Source organism: Pituophis catenifer, unplaced genomic scaffold (genome assembly GCF_029215685.1).
Source record: "Pituophis catenifer annectens isolate HBS135680 unplaced genomic scaffold, rPitCat1.0.hap2 SCAF_1, whole genome shotgun sequence".
Lineage (NCBI taxonomy): Eukaryota > Metazoa > Chordata > Lepidosauria > Squamata > Colubridae > Pituophis > Pituophis catenifer.
This window is the reverse complement of record NW_027256881.1, coordinates 319,384,350-319,406,673: the sequence shown is the minus strand read 5'-3', so window position 1 is coordinate 319,406,673 and position 22,324 is coordinate 319,384,350. Positions and strand designations below refer to the sequence as shown.

Here is a 22,324-nt window from a genome sequence, read left to right as displayed (position 1 = left end):
TTTGAGGCAGTAAAGAGACTTCTATCAGAAGACAGTTTCCTAATCCAATACAACGCAGCGCTACCGCTTGTATTGGTTTGTGACGCCTCCCCCGTAGGAGTTGGTGCCGTCCTGGGCCATAGACTGCCGAACGGCCTAGAGGCGCCCATTGCGTTTTACTCTCGCACTCTGTCAAGCGCAGAGCGAAACTATAGCCAATTGGACAGAGAGGCTCTGGCTGCAATTGCGGGGGTTAAAAAGTTCCACGAATACCTTTTTGGCCGGCAATTCGAACTTGTGACTGATCACCGGCCCTTGCTAGGACTTTTGGCAGGCGACAGGCCCACCCCCGCTGCTCTTTCCCCACGTTTGACTAGATGGGCTATTTTTCTTTCGGCCTATTCATATCAGCTGGTACATCGACCCGGACGGACCCTGGGTCACGCGGATGCCCTCAGCCGCTGTCCCCTGCCTGACTTACTGACCAACCCTACACCAGAGGCCTCCGTCCTCCTATTGGACACATTAACTTTGGGACCTATTTCCTCTGCCGAAGTGGCAAAAGCCTCAGCCAGGGACCCGATCATTCGTACTGTGATGGGGTGGGTGCTGAAAGGGTGGCCGGTCAAGGTGGACGGGGGGGACTACCAAGGTTTTGTAAACAAACGAAATGAACTGTTTACGCAAGGTGGTTGTTTGTTGTGGGGTGACAGGGTGGTAGTGCCAACAAAATTACGAACAAGGGTTTTAGAATTGCTGCACAAAGGGCATCCGGGCATTGTCAGAATGAAAAGTTTAGCCCGCAGTTATGTATGGTGGCCCAACATGGACCAAGTTATCTCCGAGTGGGTGGGGAAGTGCAGACCCTGCCAGGAGTCTCGGCCTGATCCCCCGGTAGCGCCCATCCGGGAGTGGGAGAAACCAAAGGGGCCATGGGGGAGGATCCATATTGATTTTGCTGGCCCCTTCCACGGGCAAACATTTTTAATTGTAGTAGACGCCTTTTCGAAATGGCTTGAAATAATCCTAATGCCCTCTACCACAGCCGAGGCCGTCATTAAAGTCCTTCGCAAGCTGTTTGCCACACATGGCCTACCGGATACTCTAGTATCTGACAACGGCCCTCAATTCACAGCAACCCTGTTCGAGGGATACTTGGCCGGACTGGGCATCCGCCATGCCCTATCGGCCCCGTTCCACCCGGCTTCTAATGGATTGGCCGAACGTTTTGTAAGAACGGCCAAAGAGGCCCTATCCAGACTGGATAATGGAGACTGGCAGGCCAGGATAGACCAATTCTTAGCTGTCCAGCATGCCACACCATGCACAGCCACAGGGAGAAGCCCAGCAGAGCTCCTCATGGGCAGGAAGCTTCGGTGCGTGTTAGATAGGCTTCACCCCAACTATTCACACGAAAACTTCAAAGGAGAGACCACTGGACTAAGACAGTTTCAGGTTGGGTCCCCGGTGTTCGCTCGGAACTATGCCAGCGGACCGCTATGGGTTGCAGGAACCATAGTGGGCATAACAGGCCCGAAATCGTATACGGTAGACATAGGGGTAGACAGACTCTGGAAGCGCCACATAGACCAACTGAGAAAAAGGGTAGTCGGCGAAGCAAACATAAATTTAGACATCTCCGAGCCTAACTATAACAACTTTCCCAAAACAGCTAACTCAAGCCCGGGTTCGCGAGAATACTTAGCTGACAAGCCCTGGTTCCAGCGCTGCCCCAGCGAGTCGCCACTCCCAACCGGGGATAACCACGCCCCGGATAAAATCCAGGAGGTTCCATTGGCGGAGCCGGGAGAGACGGAAAGTCCCTCCGACCAGCTCGACGCCCCACCAAACACTGAACTGCGCAGGTCAACTAGAACGAGAACTCGGCCTGGGCACCTGCGAGATTTTGTGTGTACTTATGTAAATTTTTGAATGTTAGTGCCTTCTGGGAAGGGAGGGGTGTTATGTATTGATACTTTTAAGCGGGAATTTCAAACCTGCCTTCGTTTCTGATTGGCTGACAGTCCCTCCGGGATTGTATATAAGGAGGGCTGCAGCCTCTGAGTTTTTGCTGAAGTCTCACTGTAAATTAAAGAGCTGTTGTCACTTGCTTGGTTGTGTCTCTCGTTATTCCCGAACCACTTCAGAGCAGGTAAAGAGTGAAGAATAATATAACCCCATCCTGATTCATTTCAACATCATCAAGGGATAACTTGCATAGGTAAGGGATCTCATCCAAACTAAAGATTGAATAATCTACAGTATTCCACTGACACAACTTTCAGCGCAAGGAAAGTGCCTTTGCGGCTTTCAATTGTGTTAATGAATGCACACTTTTGGTTGCAGAAACACACATTATGAGCAATTAGGGAATTACGAGCAATTAGGGATTAGGGAATCCAGTGACGCACAGGTATGTGTGAGTTGGCTTCAGTTCACCATTAACACATCTGGCAATGTTTGCTTCATCTGCAGATTGATTCTATTGTAGAAATGTTTCAATGTTCCTCTAGCATTATCCTCTTATTTTTAGACAGAAAGTAATGAACAAACATTTCTCCAGGGTAAAATATGCAGCACTCACCCTCCAGAGAATATAGTCTGAGAAAATATATATTTATATTACTGTAACAAGCTGAGTAGTAATTCTGTAATGCTCCTTTTTTTTCATTTTATTAGAATTTACAAGAGGAACAATTCAGGGTAAGCTTTAATAGAAAGAAATAATAATTTGTAGTTTAAGTCCTATTGTTTCATAAATTATTTAATAAATAATTGCTTCTTTCGTGCTGAAAAAAAACTTGGTATGTGTATGTTTATTGTTACTGCAAATTATCTTTCCACTGACCATACTTTTAAATCTAATTCTACTTTAAAGATGATATTTAAATTAATTTAGAGAATGTAGGGTAGGAATGCTAAATAATTTGGCTATAACAAAAAAGTCTAAAGGAGGATATTGTAGACCTTTTGTATTGCATAGGTGGTATCAGTGGTGAAATCCAAATTTCTTTTACTACCGGTTCTGTGGGCATGGCTTGGTGGGCATGGTGTGGTGTGGCTTGGTGGGCATGGCTTGGCGGGCTTGGCAGGGGAAGGATACTGCAAAATCTCCATTCCCACCCCACTCTGGGGCTAGCCAGAGGTGATATTTGCCAGTTCTCCAAACTGCTCAAAATTTCTGCTACTGGTTCTCCAGAACCTGTCAGAACCTGCTGGATTTCACCTCTGTCAACTCTGTCAACAATCATAATAATCATATAGTAATATATGCTGTAAATTCTATACATTAGAAGAAATATTTTACCATATTTGGTGGAGAAGTTTTAAAAAACCTCAAAAGTACTGGAAATAAAACTCCAATTCTTCTTATTAGGCATAATTTTAAAACATAATAACATAAAATAATCACACCTTACTAAGATATATGTTCACGGCGAAGGATAAACTGAGCACAACAGAGATACATTACCAATGATTAAGTTTGCAGGCTAAAGACTAGGAGATTGTGAGTCTTACTTTAGCCATAACAGACAGCTGAAGGACTTTGGGATAGTCACTCTCTCTCACCCCAACCCACTTCGTAGTGTTGTTGTTGTGAGAAAAATAGGAGAAGTAAAGTATATGAAGTATGTCTGCCTTCTTATTTATAAAAATAATAAGATGGGATAAAAAAAAATGTAAAAAACCAAACTGGAAAATTAAACTTGGAGCATGCAGTAATTGCAAAATTAATAATATAAATTCACAACAGATTTTTTTTTTTAATTTGATTTATATGCCGCCCTTCTCCAAAGACTCGGGGCGGCTTACAATGCGTTAAGCAATAGCCTTCATACTTTTGTATATTTTAAACAAAGTCAGCTTATTGCCCCCACAATCTGGGTCCTCATTTTACCTATCTTAGAAAGGATGGAAGGCTGAGTCAACCTTGAGCCTGGTGAGATTTGAACTTGCAGTAATTGCAGGCAGCCGATGTTAATAACAGTGCTTTAGTCTGCTGCGCTACCAGGGCTCAGAATTTAATCCAGTTTAAGCAAAAATGACTTCCATACCTATTATATGCTTTGTAAAAATAGTTAGAATACATGCCTTGGTCAAGGTAAAGCTGTAGATGTAGATGTAATTTATATAGATTACTGAAAAGCTTTTAATTCAGTAGTACAGAATAAACTGTTCTTTAAACTAAATTCTTATGTTATTTCTGGATTTTTACCCGAGTGGATCGCTGCTTTTTTGTCTAATAGGCTGCAGAAAGTTAAAATAGGCAACTCAATGTCTGATCCAGTATCAGTTAACAGTGCTGTTCCTGTTATGGTCCGCCGGCAGCCTGTGGAGCTGGCAGCAGTCGGACAGTGAGGAGGCTGGGGAGGAACATGGGCCAGTCTTGGAGTCTGGGGAAGGCTCAGACGAGGGCTCTGCATCAGAGGCAGAGATGAGGCCAGGGCCATCTGGGAGTTATGTGTTGACTCCAAAGCCTCCAGAGTCTGATATCAGTGAGGCAGAGGAACAGGGGGAGCCTGTTCCCAGTGCATGCATGTGCAGAGCTGCCAGAAGGTAAGAACAGTTAAGACAAAAGGGGCAACTCGGGAGGAAGGCTTGGAGATTATTTGCCCCTCCCATAAAACATAAAGGAGGAGCAGAGGCACGTGAGCCTTTGCAGGAAGCAACGTGCTGGTCGGTTTAAATTCTGAAGCTCCGTTTTGACTCTGTGCTCCGTGTGGCCTTGCAAAGCTAATTGCCAATTAGGTCTTTGGCAGCGTGTCAAGGGAGATAAAGGTGGGTGCTTATCAGCCTTATCCCGAAGGGCTGTGGCAGACTTCTGTTGGACTCTTTACAAACTATTTGTGACTCATCACGGGCTGGGAATGAACAGAATTCACAGCCGTTGAAATAAAAAGAGAGTTTTGGGGACTAATTGTGTGCTTTTCACTGTCTCAGGAAGCCTAGGTCAGAACAGTTCCTTAGAGCAGTGTCCCAGGACCAACCGTTTTCCTGATTTACATTAGTGACTTACTGTATATAATCAACCTAAAAGTACTTGATTCTCTTTGCTGTTGATGTAAAATTGTTTAAAACTACTGAAAATTCACTTGCTTCGCAAAATGACATTGACTGTGTTTTTGAATGGTCATCTATTTGGCAACTTTAAATTTCAGTTAAGAAATGTTCAGTTTTACATATTGGAAAACAAAACCAGAATGTAAAGTATAAGCTAGGTGGTATTGCTTTGGTAGATGACCCTTATTTTGTTGACCCAGGTGTACTCATCTCTAATGATTTATGTTCTAAAGTTCATTGTAACAGCATTGCTAAAAAATTCTAACCAGGTTGCAGTACAGTTGTAGCTGAATTTCACTCTTTTTAAAAGTCTGATCTTTTTAGACAATTTGTACATAGCTCCAAAAAGCTGATAGCTCCAAAAAAAAAAGTTATATTGACTTCCCTGAATAGATAGATGCAGAAAAGCAGCTTTTAGATTGTCTTACCTAAAGATATATTATCATCAGACTGTAAGAAAAATGCTTGACATTTGCAGAAGCTGTATGGATTTTTGCCAGGTCTACTGCATAAGAATGTCAGGCTCAAGGGACTAAAGTTTAGATTTTTTACATAGATAAATCATTCAGTCAATCACTGAACTATGAAGCTTGCTAATGTTCTAATGAATGGAACTACTTTATTCCATGTTAAAGAATTAATTCATTTAATCTAGTAAAAGTAGTCCTCAACTTAGAACAATTCATTTGGTGACCATTCAAGTTACAATGACATTGAAAAAAGTGACTTATAATTTGATCTGGAGGAGTAAGGAAAATCTACAAGTGTGCAAAAATGGACAGGCTGTCTATGGAAACGAAGGAGAGAGAAGAAACCGAGAACTACCAAATTTGGAATAGATGGTATACCTGGCTTGAGAATAAGTTTAAAACTTAAGTTATAAGTTGTAAAAATGTATAATAAATAATGTAAAATCTATAAGGAAATATCAATAATAATAGTAGATATTACTGTAATTTAAATGATGGTATACTATAGGATAGTGATGTATAGAAATAAAATTCATGTAAATATGATTGTTACAAAGGATATTTTTACCAATATGGAAAAGCTGTAAAGAGTGTAAATTTGTGTTTTGTGTTTTAAATGTTGGAAAATTCAATAAATATAATTTTTTAAAAAGAAAAAAGTGACTTATAACCATTTTTCACACTTATATCTGTTGCAGTATTCCCATGGTCACATGATCAAAATTCAGAGAGTTGACAACTGATTCATATTTATGACAGTCGCAGTATCCTGGGGTCATGTGACCATCTTTTGCAACCTTCTGAGAAGCAAACTCAATGGGGAAGCCAAATTCACTTAACAACCGTGTTACTAATTTAACAACTATAGTGACTTAACAACTCTGGCAAGGAAGGTTGTAAAAATGGGGTGAAATTCACTTAACAATTATTTCACTTAACAACAGATATTTTGGGTTCAATTGTGGTCACAAGTCAAGGACTACCTGTATTGTTTGTTGCATATGACAACAGCTTTTCAAGAAGTGGCTAAAGGATACTTGAAATTTGAATATATCAGAAATGCCAAATATTATTCAACTTAAAATGATCGGCATACAAAGCATGCCTTCCTCAGAGCCCTCCTTTATTTGTACCGAAATAGTTCGTGAATGCCAAGCCTCTTGGTAGAAAATATTTCCATGAACAAAATGGACCTCATCAAGACATTCAATCTTCGTTTGTAAAGTGAAGTTATTATTTCAGATCTGAAATTTATATTATAATATAATTCAAAAGATTGGGTAGGAAGCTTGCTGTATGTTAGCATCAATATTTTAGTGTCACTGAATTTTTCATTGGAACTTATTTTTCCCATGAATAATGAATACAGCCTCATATTTATACACTGTTTATCTACCATGAGATTGTGGTATTAAGGTTATTTATTATGTATAAGTCTGGTGTTCCTGATTTTTTTTATTTTCATGTTATAAAATGTAGTTTCCTAATTACACATCCCATTGATTTTTTAGTGATTTTTCCTTCTCCCCAATTCCTATATATTCCCGGAGCATTGTAATATATATAATCCTCTTGTTTATCCTTCCAAGCTATGTTCTTCTGGGAAGTTTCTAAGTATAATAGTATGACAATATTATTTTCAGGAGACAGAATATGAATTATGCAATTTCCAGAGTGTAACAACTGCCAAAAGAGAGTTTCTTTTGTTAGATATTAGCATTCCATGTACTAGTTCAACTACTTTTTAAGTCTGTCACATACAGGAGTGATGCAAACTTGGTGCCGTCAATAATCATAAGACTTGGTTGTGCTGGTCAGGAATTCAGAGTTCTGTGGTCTCAAAACATCTGGAGGTCATTAGGTTGTGGTAAGCTGGGCCAGGCAATTGTTTTGTCTTAGTATTTTCAATCTACTTTTAACACGGTGGCCCTTTGGAACCACATGATCTCAGCTGCACAATCTGTGATTCTTAAAGTATAGACTCCAGGGGTCGAGTTTGAAATGTACTCCTGTGTAGACCTATAACCCTTCCAAAGCAGGAAGTTTGAAATTAACACAGACAAGAGGATTGCTGAGAGACTATCAGAGGACTACCAGAGGACTACCACCTGTCAAAGTAAACTTTCTTAAACTTGATGCTGTCCTTATACATTAAGACTGAAATTGTTCATCACTTTTTTGCAAGTCCCATGGCCCTACTCTTACATTATTGATTCGTTGAGCTGAATTTAAGTTTCAGCTGAACTCTAGTTCTTATGTCATTTAGCCTGTCGCTGTTGTTGTTGCTTCCCATGTTTGTATTTTACCAACAGAGGGATTATTTTTTAATTTAAAAAAATGCCAAAAAAGGGATGTCAAATAAATAAAATCTAACATTTTTGGAGGACTCCGTATTTGAGAATTCTGGGGTGCGCAATGCTACAGTAGAAGAATCAATTTTCAATAAGTCAATAACATCAATCAATTTTAATTCATTCAATGATCAGTAAATTACATAATCCATAATTTAAAAAAAAGCATTGTTCAGACTTGCATCAGCTATTGCCTCATTTTTGCTGTAACAACACATAATATAGTTACTATAGGGGTGAAATCTGGGAGAAGATCTTTCATAACTAACTATTTACAATTGCAATGATGAATTATTTCTCTCTCCAGATCCACAGTCAAGCATGTTTTAGAATACCTATCTTGCAGAAGAAGGGAGGATATTATTTAGGGTTTTTCAAAATATTTTTTCAGGATAGATAGATGAGAGAGAGTGATACAGATAGAAAAATAGAATTTCCAATTTCTGGGAATCTGTTTTAAACCTTATTTTCAGAATTACCTTTGGTTGAATCATCTTCAATAGGTTGCTTGAATAAAGTGATATCTTTAAAAGTGCAAAGAAATAACACCACTTTGTCATGCTCGTTTCTTATCGGTGCAATTTGCATGTAAAACCAAACAGGTGTTCCTGTAATTGAAAAATAAATAAATAAAGCACACATCACATCAAAGGGAGTATGAAAGCAGGCTCATCATCCTAATGATATCCTATTATGTTTACAATGAGCTGTTATTATAGCGAAAAGCATTTGAATGCCACTGAATAGAATGGGAGAATTAGTCACTGAAAGAAATAGGACTTAACCATTCTTAACTGGGCAAACCATTGTGGTAATTTGTTTGATCTAAGAAATTGGCCTTAATTTGGAAATCTGCAAAAAGATGGGACTGCAAACACGGGCAGTAGCTGCACCCGTCTTCTCTTCCTTTTCTGTTTCATTCTTGAATCTTTGCTTCTACACAGGAGGATCTGGAAGGTTGAAAAACTTAAAACAGTGATCACAACCACACAATCAACCACACAATTACCCCTTTACTCAAAAGGAGTAATGCTTTGATTGCATGTTGACAGCTACCATCATGATTTTTTTTGACATCCCCTCCTGTCCTTCACTCCCAGTGGATCCTCCTGCTTCCATATCTTACAATCTGAGCCCCCTTTTCTTTAGTGGAAGTTTCTATGTCCATTGCCTGGCATACAAATCAGTGTGAGATTGAAGGTGGGACTCAAATATCTCTGGCTGCTAATTCTACGAATTTAAGTATGTAAAAAGATTGTTGTGGAATTAAACTACATAATCTAATCTAACCCAGCATTCTTTTTCTGACAGCCTTCCAGGAAGATGCCTGTAGGTGCTCAGATGCTCAGGCTTCAACCCACCATCTGCTATTTAGACTAGGCTTCCATTCCGTTTCTCCTATAAAAATGTTAATTATAACTTTTTTAATTCTCACCACTATAATGGCATATTCTTATGACCTTTATTAGACAGCAACAGAGAACCTCTGCATACACTTTTTCTGGAACAAATGTACCCATTTCCTAAGCATTGTAAAAATTATGTTCCATTATGTCAAAGAAATCATCTGTAGCCAAAGGACAAGAGACCTGAAAATGATACAGGCTAGCCAAGCAAAGTCACGATGAACTATTTCAAAACTCAAACTATGTATGAATATAAGCTTTACACTTTTTATAGGCAACCAAAGTCAATAAATATTCTGCTTCCTAGCCATGTGGTATCTATTATCATGTAGTTATTGCACATAGAGAGATTATTAGAAACATTCATAGTCTGATGACTCAAAGGGAACAGATGGATCAACATCAGGGTGAAATCCAGCCGGTTCTATCCGCTTGAGCGAACCGGTAGCGGAGGCTGTGGGAGGCTCCTCCCACCCACGCGGATGTCATGATGTCACTTTTTTGTGACATTTTAAGCCTCTGCGCATCTGCAGAAAGCTTTGCACATGCACAGACAACGGTGTGCGCACATTGGCGAACCAGTAGGGAAGGTAAATAAATTTCACCCCTGATCAACATCAACATCTCTGCACCATTTGCCAGTGTTTTTTTGCATACTGACGCATTAATAGTTTTTTTTTAATTCTCTAGCTTTTGTCCTGATCTGAGCCATCATTCTTTCATTTCTCCAGCTTCTACCACTACCATCATTGCCAAATTTGGTTCTGTCGTGTCAGCAAGAGAATAATCCCAATCCAATTTCATAAATTTTCCAATATTGTGTTAGACTAAAGAGAACATGGAGAACAGATGGTTCTGGAAATTCCTTCCAGTTTCTTAATAGTTCTATTTTGGGCAACATGATTACAAGGGAAGGAGTTTAAGAATGAAACAGTCTGGCGGTGATATCAGCGTGAACTGGAGTGAAGGAATGAGGTTCCATTCCTGAAGCTCGAATTTTCCAGCCAGGAAGCCTTAAAAGGCACTATCAATCCCAGAGAGTCTTTCTTTTGCCAGCTCCTTTCCCAACCAATATAGATGGGCTTCCTCCCAGATGGTTCCAGCCTGACACCAAGGTCGCTGCATTCTGGGGATGAACTGCTATCAAGTTAACACCTCAGGGTTCTCAAAACACCTATGTGCAATTGTATTGGCTACTGGTGGACCGGTGAAGTGGGGTGGGGTTTACATTGGGAAGAATAGCTTAACACTTTACACTGGAAACTGACTTCTCTGTAATCACTTTCTCTCAGTAAAAATTCATTTTGATAACTGTTTCAAGAGTCAAACTTTCCTGAGGGGATAGCTGAGGCAGGTCTTTACATCCTGTTTGATTCTGTTTACAGACCATTATCCTTCTTTTAGCCAGACAGGTGAAGTTCCCTTTACAGAAGTTCCTTTGAACATCCCATTGGGTTGGAAGAAATAAATCAGGAGGCAACTGTAATTCAGCATCAAGAACATATTGAGATTCAAGATACGGTAGTGGCCAAAATTGTGGAAATCTTTTGGGAAAAGTGTATTTTCTAAAACTAACTAATAACACCACTTTTTTTGGAGTAACTCCATAAAATTATATATCAATGGAAAGATAATTTAATCACTAATGTAATGCAATAACTTTTATGAAGGATTTGCTATTAGAATAGCAGTTACAGTATAAAGAAGAAAAGTGAAACACATAGAAAAAATGAGATATAGAAAAATTATCACATCAGTTAATACTTAGTTGGGTAATCTTTAGCATGAATTATAGCTTTACAATGTCTTCCCATGGAGTAAACCAAGTCTTTTAGTTCTGCAGCTATTATAATGTGAAACCAAGACTGAATGATTGCTTCTATTAACTGGGTTTTATTGCTGGGTCGCTTCTGACTAACAAGTTTCTTTAGTCAGCTCCATAGATTTTCAATTGGGTTAAAGTCTGGGCTACTCCCAGGCCATTCCAGCAGTGGAATATGATAATCTGGAAATTCCCCCAAAAAAGTGGTGTTATTAGCCATCAAACCTCAAAAATACACTTTTCCCAAAAGGTTTCCACAATTTTGGCCACTACTGTATAAGTGTGAGGGTTGTGCATATGTAACGGGAAAGAAGGAAGGAAGGAAGGAAGGAAGGAAGGAAGGAAGGAAGGAAGGAAGGAAGGAAGGAAGGAAGGAAGGTTGTTTTATCCTCTGATCTCAGCACTGCAGCCAAAAGAACCCAGTTTGGTGTAGTGGCTAAAGTGCTAGACTAAAAACCGTGAAATTGTAAGTTCTAGTCTTTCTCTATAAAGATAGCAGATTTAAATTTCATAAGCAAGCTTGACAACCTGCAAAATACTTTGCTGAGCTGCATAACTGTGTAATTATCTCAAAATTGCAAAACTTTGAGAAGATCGGTTGAGGAATTGCTTTGGAGTTATGATGAAGCACTCCACCAGAGACTCTTGTCAACGAAAAACAACAGCATTAGCCAATGAAATTGCATCAGTATAAATCACATTAATCAAGAAGACAGCAACTAACATAATGCTATCCACTTCAAGCAGAGTGAAAATTACAACTGAAGATTTTCAAAACATAAAAGAACAAATTGTAGATACTGTTCTAAAAGCTGCTAGCTCCATTCGTTTTGCATTATCAAAATACAGAAAATAAGGCCTCTACAATTTCTGCAGGTAGGACCTGATATGCCAATTCAATAGGCTATGGAAGGCTAACAATCGTACTTTGTAAGCAGATTCAAAAATCTGGAAGGTACCCTGAGCAAGAATGTTACTCAAGAGCCAAGTGATTGTACCAAGCAGTCACATCACTTAATTTCACATGAATGTTATTGTTCACAAGATAATGAAAAACAGTAGCTGTGTCATGTTCAAAATGTTTGTATCAAGGATGCTCAAGATGATGCAGTATTAATTAAGAAGCAGGAGTGTGTGGTGAAAGCTAATTTTAGGACTATCCATAATCAAAAAAGGACATATATATATATATATATATATATATATATATATATATATATATATATATATATATATATATATATATTTATTCATTCATTCATTCATTCATTGGCACTTTCTTCCAAGTTGTTGAATCTACAATTTTAAAAAAATCATCCTGCTTCAGCTGAAGTGTGAATGAGCAATATAGTTGAATATATTTGAATATATCCGAAGGATACTTCTAATCATTATTATAGAAAAAGAACAGGAAGTTTTTTATTAACTGATTCTTACCATTATAAATCAGTATCTGAAGAAGACATACCATTTCCACTAACAGAAGTAGATTTTCCAAACTATTCTCTGGAGGACTAGGAGTGTTTAAAAGAAAGCCATTGTCATTTCATTTGGAAATGCCTTATTGATTTTGTGGGACTGTTTCAGAGAAAGAATTCTCTGAATGTTGCAGACTCTGATTCAAAAAAGCTGGGTATATTTTTAGTGATTTTATTTTATTTTATTTTATTTTATTTTTTATTTTATTTTTTGCCTAACAACAGGAGTCAGTTCTGCTGAGAGATGCTGGTGAGATGATGACTAAAAACTCATCTTAATTATCTCTATTTACAACTGAAGATTTTCAAAACATAAAAGAACAAATTGTAGATACTGTTCTAAAAGCTGCTAGCTCCATTCGTTTATTTTAAATGACAGATTTTTATTTCTGGGGAACTAGTTGTAGATTGCTTTCCTTTTACCATCACTGACCTTTGAGGACTAGTGTCATACACAATTCAGTGTGTTGACAAGCCAGTAAAGCACTGTCCTCTTGCTCAGCTGAGGAGCCTTCTTCCCTTTGTAAATTGGTCATAACATGCTCACCAAAAGGATCATTTCCAATGCACCTGGGGTTGATGTAACAACTATAATCTCTCCAAATGTCCAATTCTTAACAAATCCAATCACTTTTTTTCTTTCAGCAGTTACCAGAGAAAACTGCACTGGACTTTCTACATTTGCCAGAGTTTATAAATTCAGAGATTATATGTATTTAAAATATTTCTAGTAATTTTAATCCATATATTTACTTCAGCTTATTTTCTGTAGTTTAATGAAGAATGCAGCTTCAGAAAATACCTGAGTAAGTCTGAGCATCTGAATTTTTACAGCAATGAGAGCTTACAAAGATAAAGGATCTCAGTGTGATGCTGGGTTTCTCAAGGATTTTTACAGAAGTTTGAAACTACATTTACCCAGAATAAACACAGAGGTTTATGCACCTATCTGCATGCACAAGAACAAAGTTGATGTTTTCCATTGCCTTTTTCCAGAATTTTTCATTTTAAGTAGCCTGAGACCATGCCCTGCTTCTTTTACCATGATTTATGGTTAGAGTGTTGTTCCTTAAATTTATTACTATAGTATCCATTAGTAGCAAAAATATTGGGTTGGACAGAAATATAAGCAAGAAAACCTCTTGATCAGGGCATGCCAGACTAATATCCCCAGTCCAATTTTCCTGCCAAAATCAGTCAGCATTCAATTATCATTAATCAATCTTTACAATGCTTTTTGCCTTTCTTTCTTTCTTTCTTTCTTTCTTTCTTTCTTTCTTTCTTTCTTTCTTTCTTTCTTTCTTTCTTTCTTTCTCTCTCTCTCTCTCTCTCTCTCTCTTTCTCTCTCTCTTTCTTTCTTTTTCTCTCTGTCTCTTTCTCTCTTGTCTCTTTCTTTCTCTTTCTCTCTCTCTTTCTCTCTTTCTTTCTTTCTCTCTCTCTTTCTCTCTCTCTTTCTCTCTCTCTTTCTTTCTTTCTTTCTTTCTTTCTTTCTTTCTTTCTTTCTTTCTTTCCCCAAATACTTTTTAAAACATTTCTGCAAACTTTTGTTTATTGTGGTGGTACTTCCCTCTTGTGTGCATTCTCTGTTAAGATCAACAATAAGTATGTTACCAGCATATATGACCATTTCAAAGGCAACCAAAATCCACACGGTTTCATATACGTACTGTTCTTCTTATACAAAAGGACTTCAAAGCAATTTGATTCGTAGTTGTCAAATGTCTGTCTAACTTTTTCAATCGTTTTCTTATCTGTGAGTTCCCCATACATAAAACTGGAGAAATAAAAGAGAAAAGAAAAATAATTTGCTTCATGGTCAAAAATAGGCAATCTGACATCCTTACAGATATATTTATGTTTTAGATTGCAACATAATTGCAGCCATGTATCTTTAACTGTGATTTATACTTTGTGTAGTTCATCATTTATAGTTGCAAAATTGTTATGAAAGTCCCTAAAAGCAAATGTAGGTGGCAGAGACCTTTGATGCAGGAAAGATTTATATCACTTAACGTACCAGATGGTCTGGGCATAGGAAGGGAGGGAGAAAGGGAGGAGGGAGGGGAGGCAGGAAAGAAAGAAAGAAAGAAAGAAAGAAAGAAAGAAAGAAAGAAAGAAAGAAAGAAAGAAAGAAAGAGGGAGGGAGGCGGGAGGGAGGGAGGGAAGGGAACAGAGGAAGGAAGGAAGGAAGGAAGGAAGGAAGGAAGGAAGGAAGGAAGGAAGGAAGGAAGGAAGGAAGGAAGGAAATATTTTCTCAACAGTCCTAACCTTTCATTGTAAATACAGGATTCAGAATGCTAAAAATGACATCTTATCAACTGTATATTGATTTTTTTAACGCTGCATTTTTTACTGTTAAGAACCAAAGCAGAATATAACTATTTACAAGAAATATTTTAAATACAGTTAGATCTGCCTCAAATACTGCATGTTTAAAGTCATAAGACAGTTTTAAAAAACTGTATGACGTAGAGCATTAACAGTAAAGCAGACAAGAAAGCAGAGTGGTACAAATTTAACGCAAAGTCCGGATGATGGATATGACTTACACTGGCAACCAAAGCTTACAAAACTCTGTGCCAAACATAACACAACAGCAAGAAAATTCCAAAACCACCACACACACATACAAAAAAAGCCTCATCCTACTAAATGGCACAATTTGGAAAGCAGATACCAAATAATAATAATAAATAAATAAATAAATAAATAAATAAATAAATAAATAAATAAATAGGCAATTCCAACTAATTCATTCTGATATTTAATTTTCTTTGGTCAATATTACAAAACAGCCTAGAACTATATAATGGTAGCACACAAGTATAGGCAAGTAAGTAATTAAAAGATTGCAATAGCAATTACACTTGGACTTATATACCACTTTACAGTGGTTTACAGCACTTTCTGGGTGGTTTTACAGAATCAGCATATTGTCCCCAGTAATCTGGGTCCTCATTCTACCAATCTCGGAAGGATGGAAGGCTGAATCAACCTTGAGCCCATCAAACTCCTGTCTATGGCCAGAATTAGTCTGCAATACTGCATTCTAACCACTCCACCACTTTTCTCAACTATGTATTCAGGAGCAAAAAGAAGAGAAGGAAGTTTCATCAAATAACTTGCTAACTGAATTTCCACTCATTTAGATGAATCTGCTTGAGGATAATTGTGGCTAACTTAAATGTCACTGAATAACTCCGGCTTGTTTCTTTTCTTTTCTTTTTTTAAATTTATCTCATTTTTTCTCTCTTTATTTTTTTCCCTTTGTTTTTGAAATCATAATGGTGTCCTCTATGATCTTCCTGGATATTTCTCTACAGATTATTCTGGAACAATAATGCACCAGCAGAAAGTGCTGGTAGACACTAAAACCAATTCTCCATTTGTGGTCTCCAGAAAGATATTTCACTCCAATATTATCTGAGTGTGGACCCCAGCAACAATAGAATAGAATAGAATAGAATAGAATAGAATAGAATAGAATAGAATAGAATAGAATAGAATAGAATAGAATAGAATAACAGAGTTGGAAAGGACCTTGGAGGTCTTCTAGTCCAACCTCCAGCTTAGGCAGGAAATCCTACACCATTTCAGACAAATGGTTATCCAATCTCTTCTTTAAAACTTGCAGTGTTGGAGCATTTACAACTTCTGGAGGCAAGTTGTTCCACTGATTAATTGTTATAACTGTCAGGAAATTTATCCTTAGTTCTAGGTTGCTTCTCTCTGATTAGTTTCTACCCATTACTTCTTGTCCTGCCCTCAGGTGCTTTGGAGAATAGCCTGACTCCCTCTTCTTTGTGGCAGCCCCTGAGATATTGGAACTATCATGCTATCATGTCAACCCTAGTCCTTCTTTTCATCAAACTAGACTATAAATGGGGACACTGAAAAAATACAGCCTTCTTGGTTTTTTTTTCCTCTATCCATTGCTTTTCAGAATAGATGGAAATGAAAATTGATGAGCTTCATTTAGTTCATTATGAAATGCATGCAGATTTATTAAAAAGTGATATAATTGGTTTCTGAGCAACTATTTCTTATATCAATCTTCCCCAGTTTGATGTCTTCCAGATATATTTGCTGCTTAGAAATTATTGCTATTTGAATATTTAAAGTGCTTTGGAAGTTGCTCTGGGAAAACTTTTGTTTTAAAGAATAATCATCAATTTTATATAATAATCACAGTAAGAAGATAAATCCCAAATATTCTCAGATAGCATAATTGTTGAACTACCACATCTGGAGAGCACCAGGTTGAGAAAGCTTTCCTTTACTGTGATGATTATGAATTTCTGCAAGGATCTTCCTTGAACCAATCAAGGCAAACTGTTGAAACTCACCTGCAAGTGCTACTTTTCTGCATGACGTCAGCTCGATGGTATCCAGAGAGTTTACAGAAACCGTCATTACTATAAACTACAGGCCAGTCCACAATCTGAGCATTGCCCAATAAAAAACTTGATTCTAAAGTGAAAGAAAACAAAACAAAGTTAATTCCTCATATAAAGAAATCTTCCAGTTATTGAACAACAACATTCTACAACAACATTTCTTAGCCCCAGAAACTTTAAGATGTATGAACTTCAACTCCCAGAATTTTTAAACTTGCAGAGGTAGAAAAATACTGCTCTGGATCATTGTTTTTGACTACCATTATATAGTAATGGAAAATAGGGTCATAAGAAGTGAAATAGCAATAGCACTTAGACATATATTGCTTCATAGTGCTTTACAACCCTCTCTAAATGGTTTACAGAGTCAGCATATTTCCCCAATAATCTGGGTCCTTGTTTTACCAGTCTCAGAAGGATGAAACGCTGAGTCAACCTTGAGTCAGTCAGGATCGAACTGCTGGCAGTCAGCAGACTTAGCTTGCAATACTGGATTCTAACCACTGCGCCACCACATTTTCCATGATAAAATGTCACAACATAGAATGCTTCTGTTCAGAGTTCAAGATAGCTGCTGTGTACTCCATTCCCTTCCCTTCTCACCTCATTTTTCCATTCCCATATCCATCAACCCATTAGTGTCTCTGAAAATGCTTTTTTAAGATTTAGTTCCCTTTCGGGTTTGTTTGTTTTTTTAGTTTGGGAACAAGCAATTTTTTGCTTATCCCTTCTTTTTATGTATGGAAAAGGCCATTTGGGCCACACATGGATTAGAATTTAACAGATAAGTTTGTTATCAGTCCATTCTGTTGGGTAATATTTGGTATTCTCAGGAGTTACACCAAATTTTGAAAGCATCCCCAATTAACCAACAAAATAATTTGAAGGTGGCAAGGAAAACATAGAAGCATGATTGCTAACTAAATCTCTGGGTCAAGAAGCCCTCATTCTGAGAAATGAAGTGGTCCCATGAGCCCTTGGGATGGAGCAGCCTATCTTTTCTATTACTTTAAAGCTCTACCGTGTGAATGAACAGGGAAGAAATGAAAATGGGAAATGTGTGGGATTACATATGGTCCTCAATTTATGACCACAATTGAGCCCAACATTTCTGTCGCTAAGTGAGAGATTGGTTAAGTAAGTTTTGTAATTACGGCAGCAGGAATGGTATTTGCACAAAATTGGAAAGCAGAAAAAATTCCTACAAAGGGAAAGGTAATTAAGAAAATATTAGAATGTGCAGAAATGAGGAGATTAACATTAGCAATTAAGGGGAAGGAAGAATTGGAATATTACAATATATGGGGGCAATTTTATCAATGGATAGAGATTGAATATAGACAATAGGCAATGTAAAAGTAAGAAATATGGGGAAAATATGTTGTAATACATTAAATTTAAATGTAAGAGGAAAGATAAATATGTATTAAGAAAATGATGATAAATGTTGAATATGATGACACAAAAAATTTTGTACCCAGATGTTACACTGATTGATTAATGATGAATTGTTTGTTTAAAATAAAAATAAAAAACTTTTTTTTAAAAGTAAGTTTTGTCCGATTTTACAACCTTTCTTACTACGGTGGCTAAGTGAATCACTAAATTTTTTCAGTGCTGAGGTAACTTTGAATAGTCACTAAATGGACTGTTGAAAGTCAAGGACTACCTACTATTGAGAACTGGACCTCTCATATAAATGGCTCTTAATTCCTTAACCAGATATAGTTGGATCTGGGCCTTCTATGTTTTGTTCTCTTTCATTGAGGAACTTTGCTCTGTCTGGAAAAATTCCCAGAGGAATGTCCCTTTGCTGATCTTTAGGAAGCAGGACTTGGATGTTTCTTCCCTAAGTTTTCTTCTCATGTTTGAAGCGTAGCCAGCTGTTCTCCTTTTTTGCTTCATTTTTGCATTTCCTGTCTATTTTTAAACTGTTGCTTTTTACTGGGATTTAATTAGTCATTTTTAAAATGTTGGTCTTTTGTAAGCTGCCCTCAGAGACTCTTGGGAAAAAAGAAAAAAGCAGCTAGTGTGTGAAATTAGAATAAATTAATAAAAAAAAAAATAACTACGTCAGATCATCAGTAAAGAGAAGTCCAGGGGGAGAGAGGCCTGCTTCTAGAAAGTACACTGGTTTTTGAACTAATTAAACCAGCTTGGTTTTTGTTTTGTCCTGTGTTTCTTTCTCTCAATATATAGCAGAACAAAGCATATACCAGTATACATGCAGATGTAGCAATGAAGGTATCTAGGCCCAGTGCTTTAAATTTCATACTGTCTGCTTTCCATTCAGGACTATTTGTTTATGCCTTTTTATTAGAGAGACCAATACATACAAGAATTCTTTATTGTTTGAAGAAAAGATGGAATAGAATAGAATAGAATAGAATAGAATAGAATAGAATAGAATAGAATAGAATAGAATAGAATAGAATAGAATAGAATAGAATAGAATAGAATAGAATAGAATTCTTTACTGGCCAAGTGTGATTGGACACACAAGGAATTTGTCTTGGTGCATATGCTCTCGGAGTACATAAAAGAAAAAATATTTATTTATTTATTATTTTATTAGTCATATTTCTATGCCGCCCACTCTCCGAGGACTCTGGGCGGCTTACACCAAAGACAGTATACTAAATAGCATATTGCCCCCTAACAATCTGGGTCCTCATTTTACCCACCTCGGAAGGATGGAAGGCTGAATCAACCTTGAGCCATTGAGATTTGATCCGCAGATCTGCTGAACTAGCAGTCAGCTGAAGTAGCTGCAGTGCTGCACTCTAACCACTGCACCAACTCGGCTCATTATACATAATATACATAATAATGTAAATATGTATTCTACATAATATAATATAATAATAATTATAATATAATATTATAATATAATAATAATATAATATGTATAATATGGTGCATATGCTCTCAGTGTACATAAAAGAAAAGATGGGTTATGCGTTTGAAAATGTCCCAAAGGTGCTTTTTCAGGAGGCAACTGGACTTTCTAGTTTTTTCTTTGAAGATGTCCTGCTTCTCATCCAAGAAGCTTCTTCAACTCTGGTACAGGATAGTGGGGATAATCAAAGCTAAAGAAGCTTCTTGGATGAGAAGCAAAACGTCTTTAAAGAAAAACAAGAAAGTCCAGTTGCCTCCTGGAAAAGCACCTTTGGGACAACTATGACCTGGATGACTGAGAATCTCTACAGGTTTTTCAAAATGGTCCTTACACATAATTTTTGCACTAAAATTCAATTTTGCACTGAAATAAGACCACTAGTTGCTTTTCCCAGATGCTCCTTAAACCTTTGGGTATGGGTGTAGTGAGATATTTGCCAATAGCAGTTTTAACTACCTTAATGTCTTCCCGGTGTGTTAGCAATGTTGATCCCAACACATCAGGCTGGGGAAGGCTAAATTGTCCCCTACTAATGTACAAATTAGAGAACAAATAATATCTTAAATAATATAGAGAAAGCATGCTGAACATGATTTATGGAATTCTTATCAAACCCTTAGTAATAACTCTGTTTTGAAGATTCTGTGACCATTGTCAGAGTGATCTGACAATGGCAGAACCAGCAACAGTCCAAGCGACTGCCCAACTCTCACTCCCCTAGGAATGCCCTGGAAAAATATTTTGAGAATTTGTTTTCTGTAGTGTCCAGCTGGATCTGGTCCATTTTCAAAATCTATCTTCCTTTTACCAGCTTCTCCCTCCATAGAAATTTTGGTTCCATTCCATTCTGTTTCCTGAGGATATAGTTATGGAAACTTCCAAGCCTCTTTACGTTTTTCCCCCCCTACATTCTCTTCGGTTGGAAATAATAAAAAGGGTTTGAAAGATCTAATTTAGCATTCCATAAACTGGACGCCTTCCAGATTTTAGTCTACAGTATCCAGAATTCCAGAGCCAGTATAGTCCTGCTGAGATTTCTGAAAGATAAGTCCACACACCTACAAGTGTGGAAGTTGCATTGGATTAATCTAGTTCTTCCATTTTCAAAATAACTAGCTTGGGAAAAACACTACCAGTAGTAATTATCAAGCTAGCTCATTCTTTTAAAAGATGAAGAAACAGAAGAAATAAGTCCATTGGAAATCAGCTAGAAAGAACAATCAACATTTAGGAGGTAAATGAATAGAAGTGCTTTGAAATATTAACTACCAGAAGTCATTTCCTTAAAGTATAATGGTTTATACAATGTGAATTCTTTTTCTACTGATTTGTTCTGCCTTCAGATACAGGGAAGAAGCTGCAGGCTAGCATTTCTGTTGCCTTGCCTCCTCCCAAAAATGCTAGAAATGATGTTTTGTCAAGAACTAATGATATGATAAAGGCATTGTTCATTGAGAAAAAAGATAGATCACTGTCTACTTCTCTTCAATTATCCTTGAAATGAGATGCAGAAGCCCCATGGATGTCAGGCTGAAGCTCCATCACCACAATTAGTTGTACCACTATTTGCTAAAATGTTCACCAGTGTCCAAAACCTTTCAGAATATTACACCCTCCCCCCAATGCACACGATTTTCATGACTAAAACCGGCCTACAAATTACAGAGGCAATTTCAATAGAGGAAGGCAGAATATCTGGTACTCAAAAGCATTATATTTGTCATGCTGAATAGTCTTTTATGACCATCTAAGCTTCCATGAGCTGGCTTTAAAAAACATCATGATGGTTGCTGATGGATTCATGTGCACAGAACCATGGAGCAGTGTTAGCTACGCCCACCTCCTCCTCTGCATAGTGTCTCCCAACCAGTGGTGAAATGTAAAATTTGTTACTACCAGTTCTGTGGGCGTGGCTTGGTGGGGGGGTTAATGTGACTGGGTGGGCGTGGCCAACTTTTTTTTTTTTTTTTTTACTTTTAAAAGCATTTTTTTCTACAACCTCTTCGGCTGAAGAAGTTGTAAAAAAAATGCTTTTAAAAGGCTCTGATAATCCCAGCTGAGTTGCCTGATCGTCAGAAGCTTTTTTTTTCTTTTAAAAGCTTTTTTTTTTTTTTGCTTTTAAAAGAAAAAGAAGCCTCTGACGATCAGGCAACTCAGCTGGGATCATCAGAGCCTTTTAAAAGCATTTTTTCTACAACCTCTAATGCTTTTAAAAGGCTCTGATAATCCCAGCTAGCCACGCAATCATCGGAGGCTTTTTTTTTTTTTTTTACTTTTAAAAGCATTTTTTCGGCCAAAGAAAAAATGCTTTTAAAAGTTTTTTTAAAAAGCCTCTGATGATCGCGCGTCTCAGCTGAGCATGGGGGGTGGGCAGGGATTTTTGCTACCAGTTCTCTGAACCACCCGCCATCATCGCTACTGGATGTCCGAACTGGGAGTATTTCACCCCTGCTCCCAACCC

The 22,324-nt window shown here is 37.6% G+C and overlaps 1 protein-coding gene across 1 annotated transcript in view; it reads right to left on the bottom strand.

Annotated features, from left to right (window-relative positions):
• The window catches only part of KCNH5 (potassium voltage-gated channel subfamily H member 5), a 214,630-nt gene that overhangs the window by 171,381 nt on the left and 20,925 nt on the right, over positions 1-22,324 (bottom strand). Inside the window, exons 2-4 of the mRNA XM_070931612.1 lie at positions 16,914-17,037; positions 14,235-14,341; positions 8,341-8,469 (exon numbers count right to left, since the gene is read on the bottom strand). Of these exons, the coding sequence (XP_070787713.1) occupies positions 8,341-8,469; positions 14,235-14,341; positions 16,914-17,037 (360 nt within the window). The remainder of the gene's footprint in view (positions 1-8,340; positions 8,470-14,234; positions 14,342-16,913; positions 17,038-22,324) is intronic.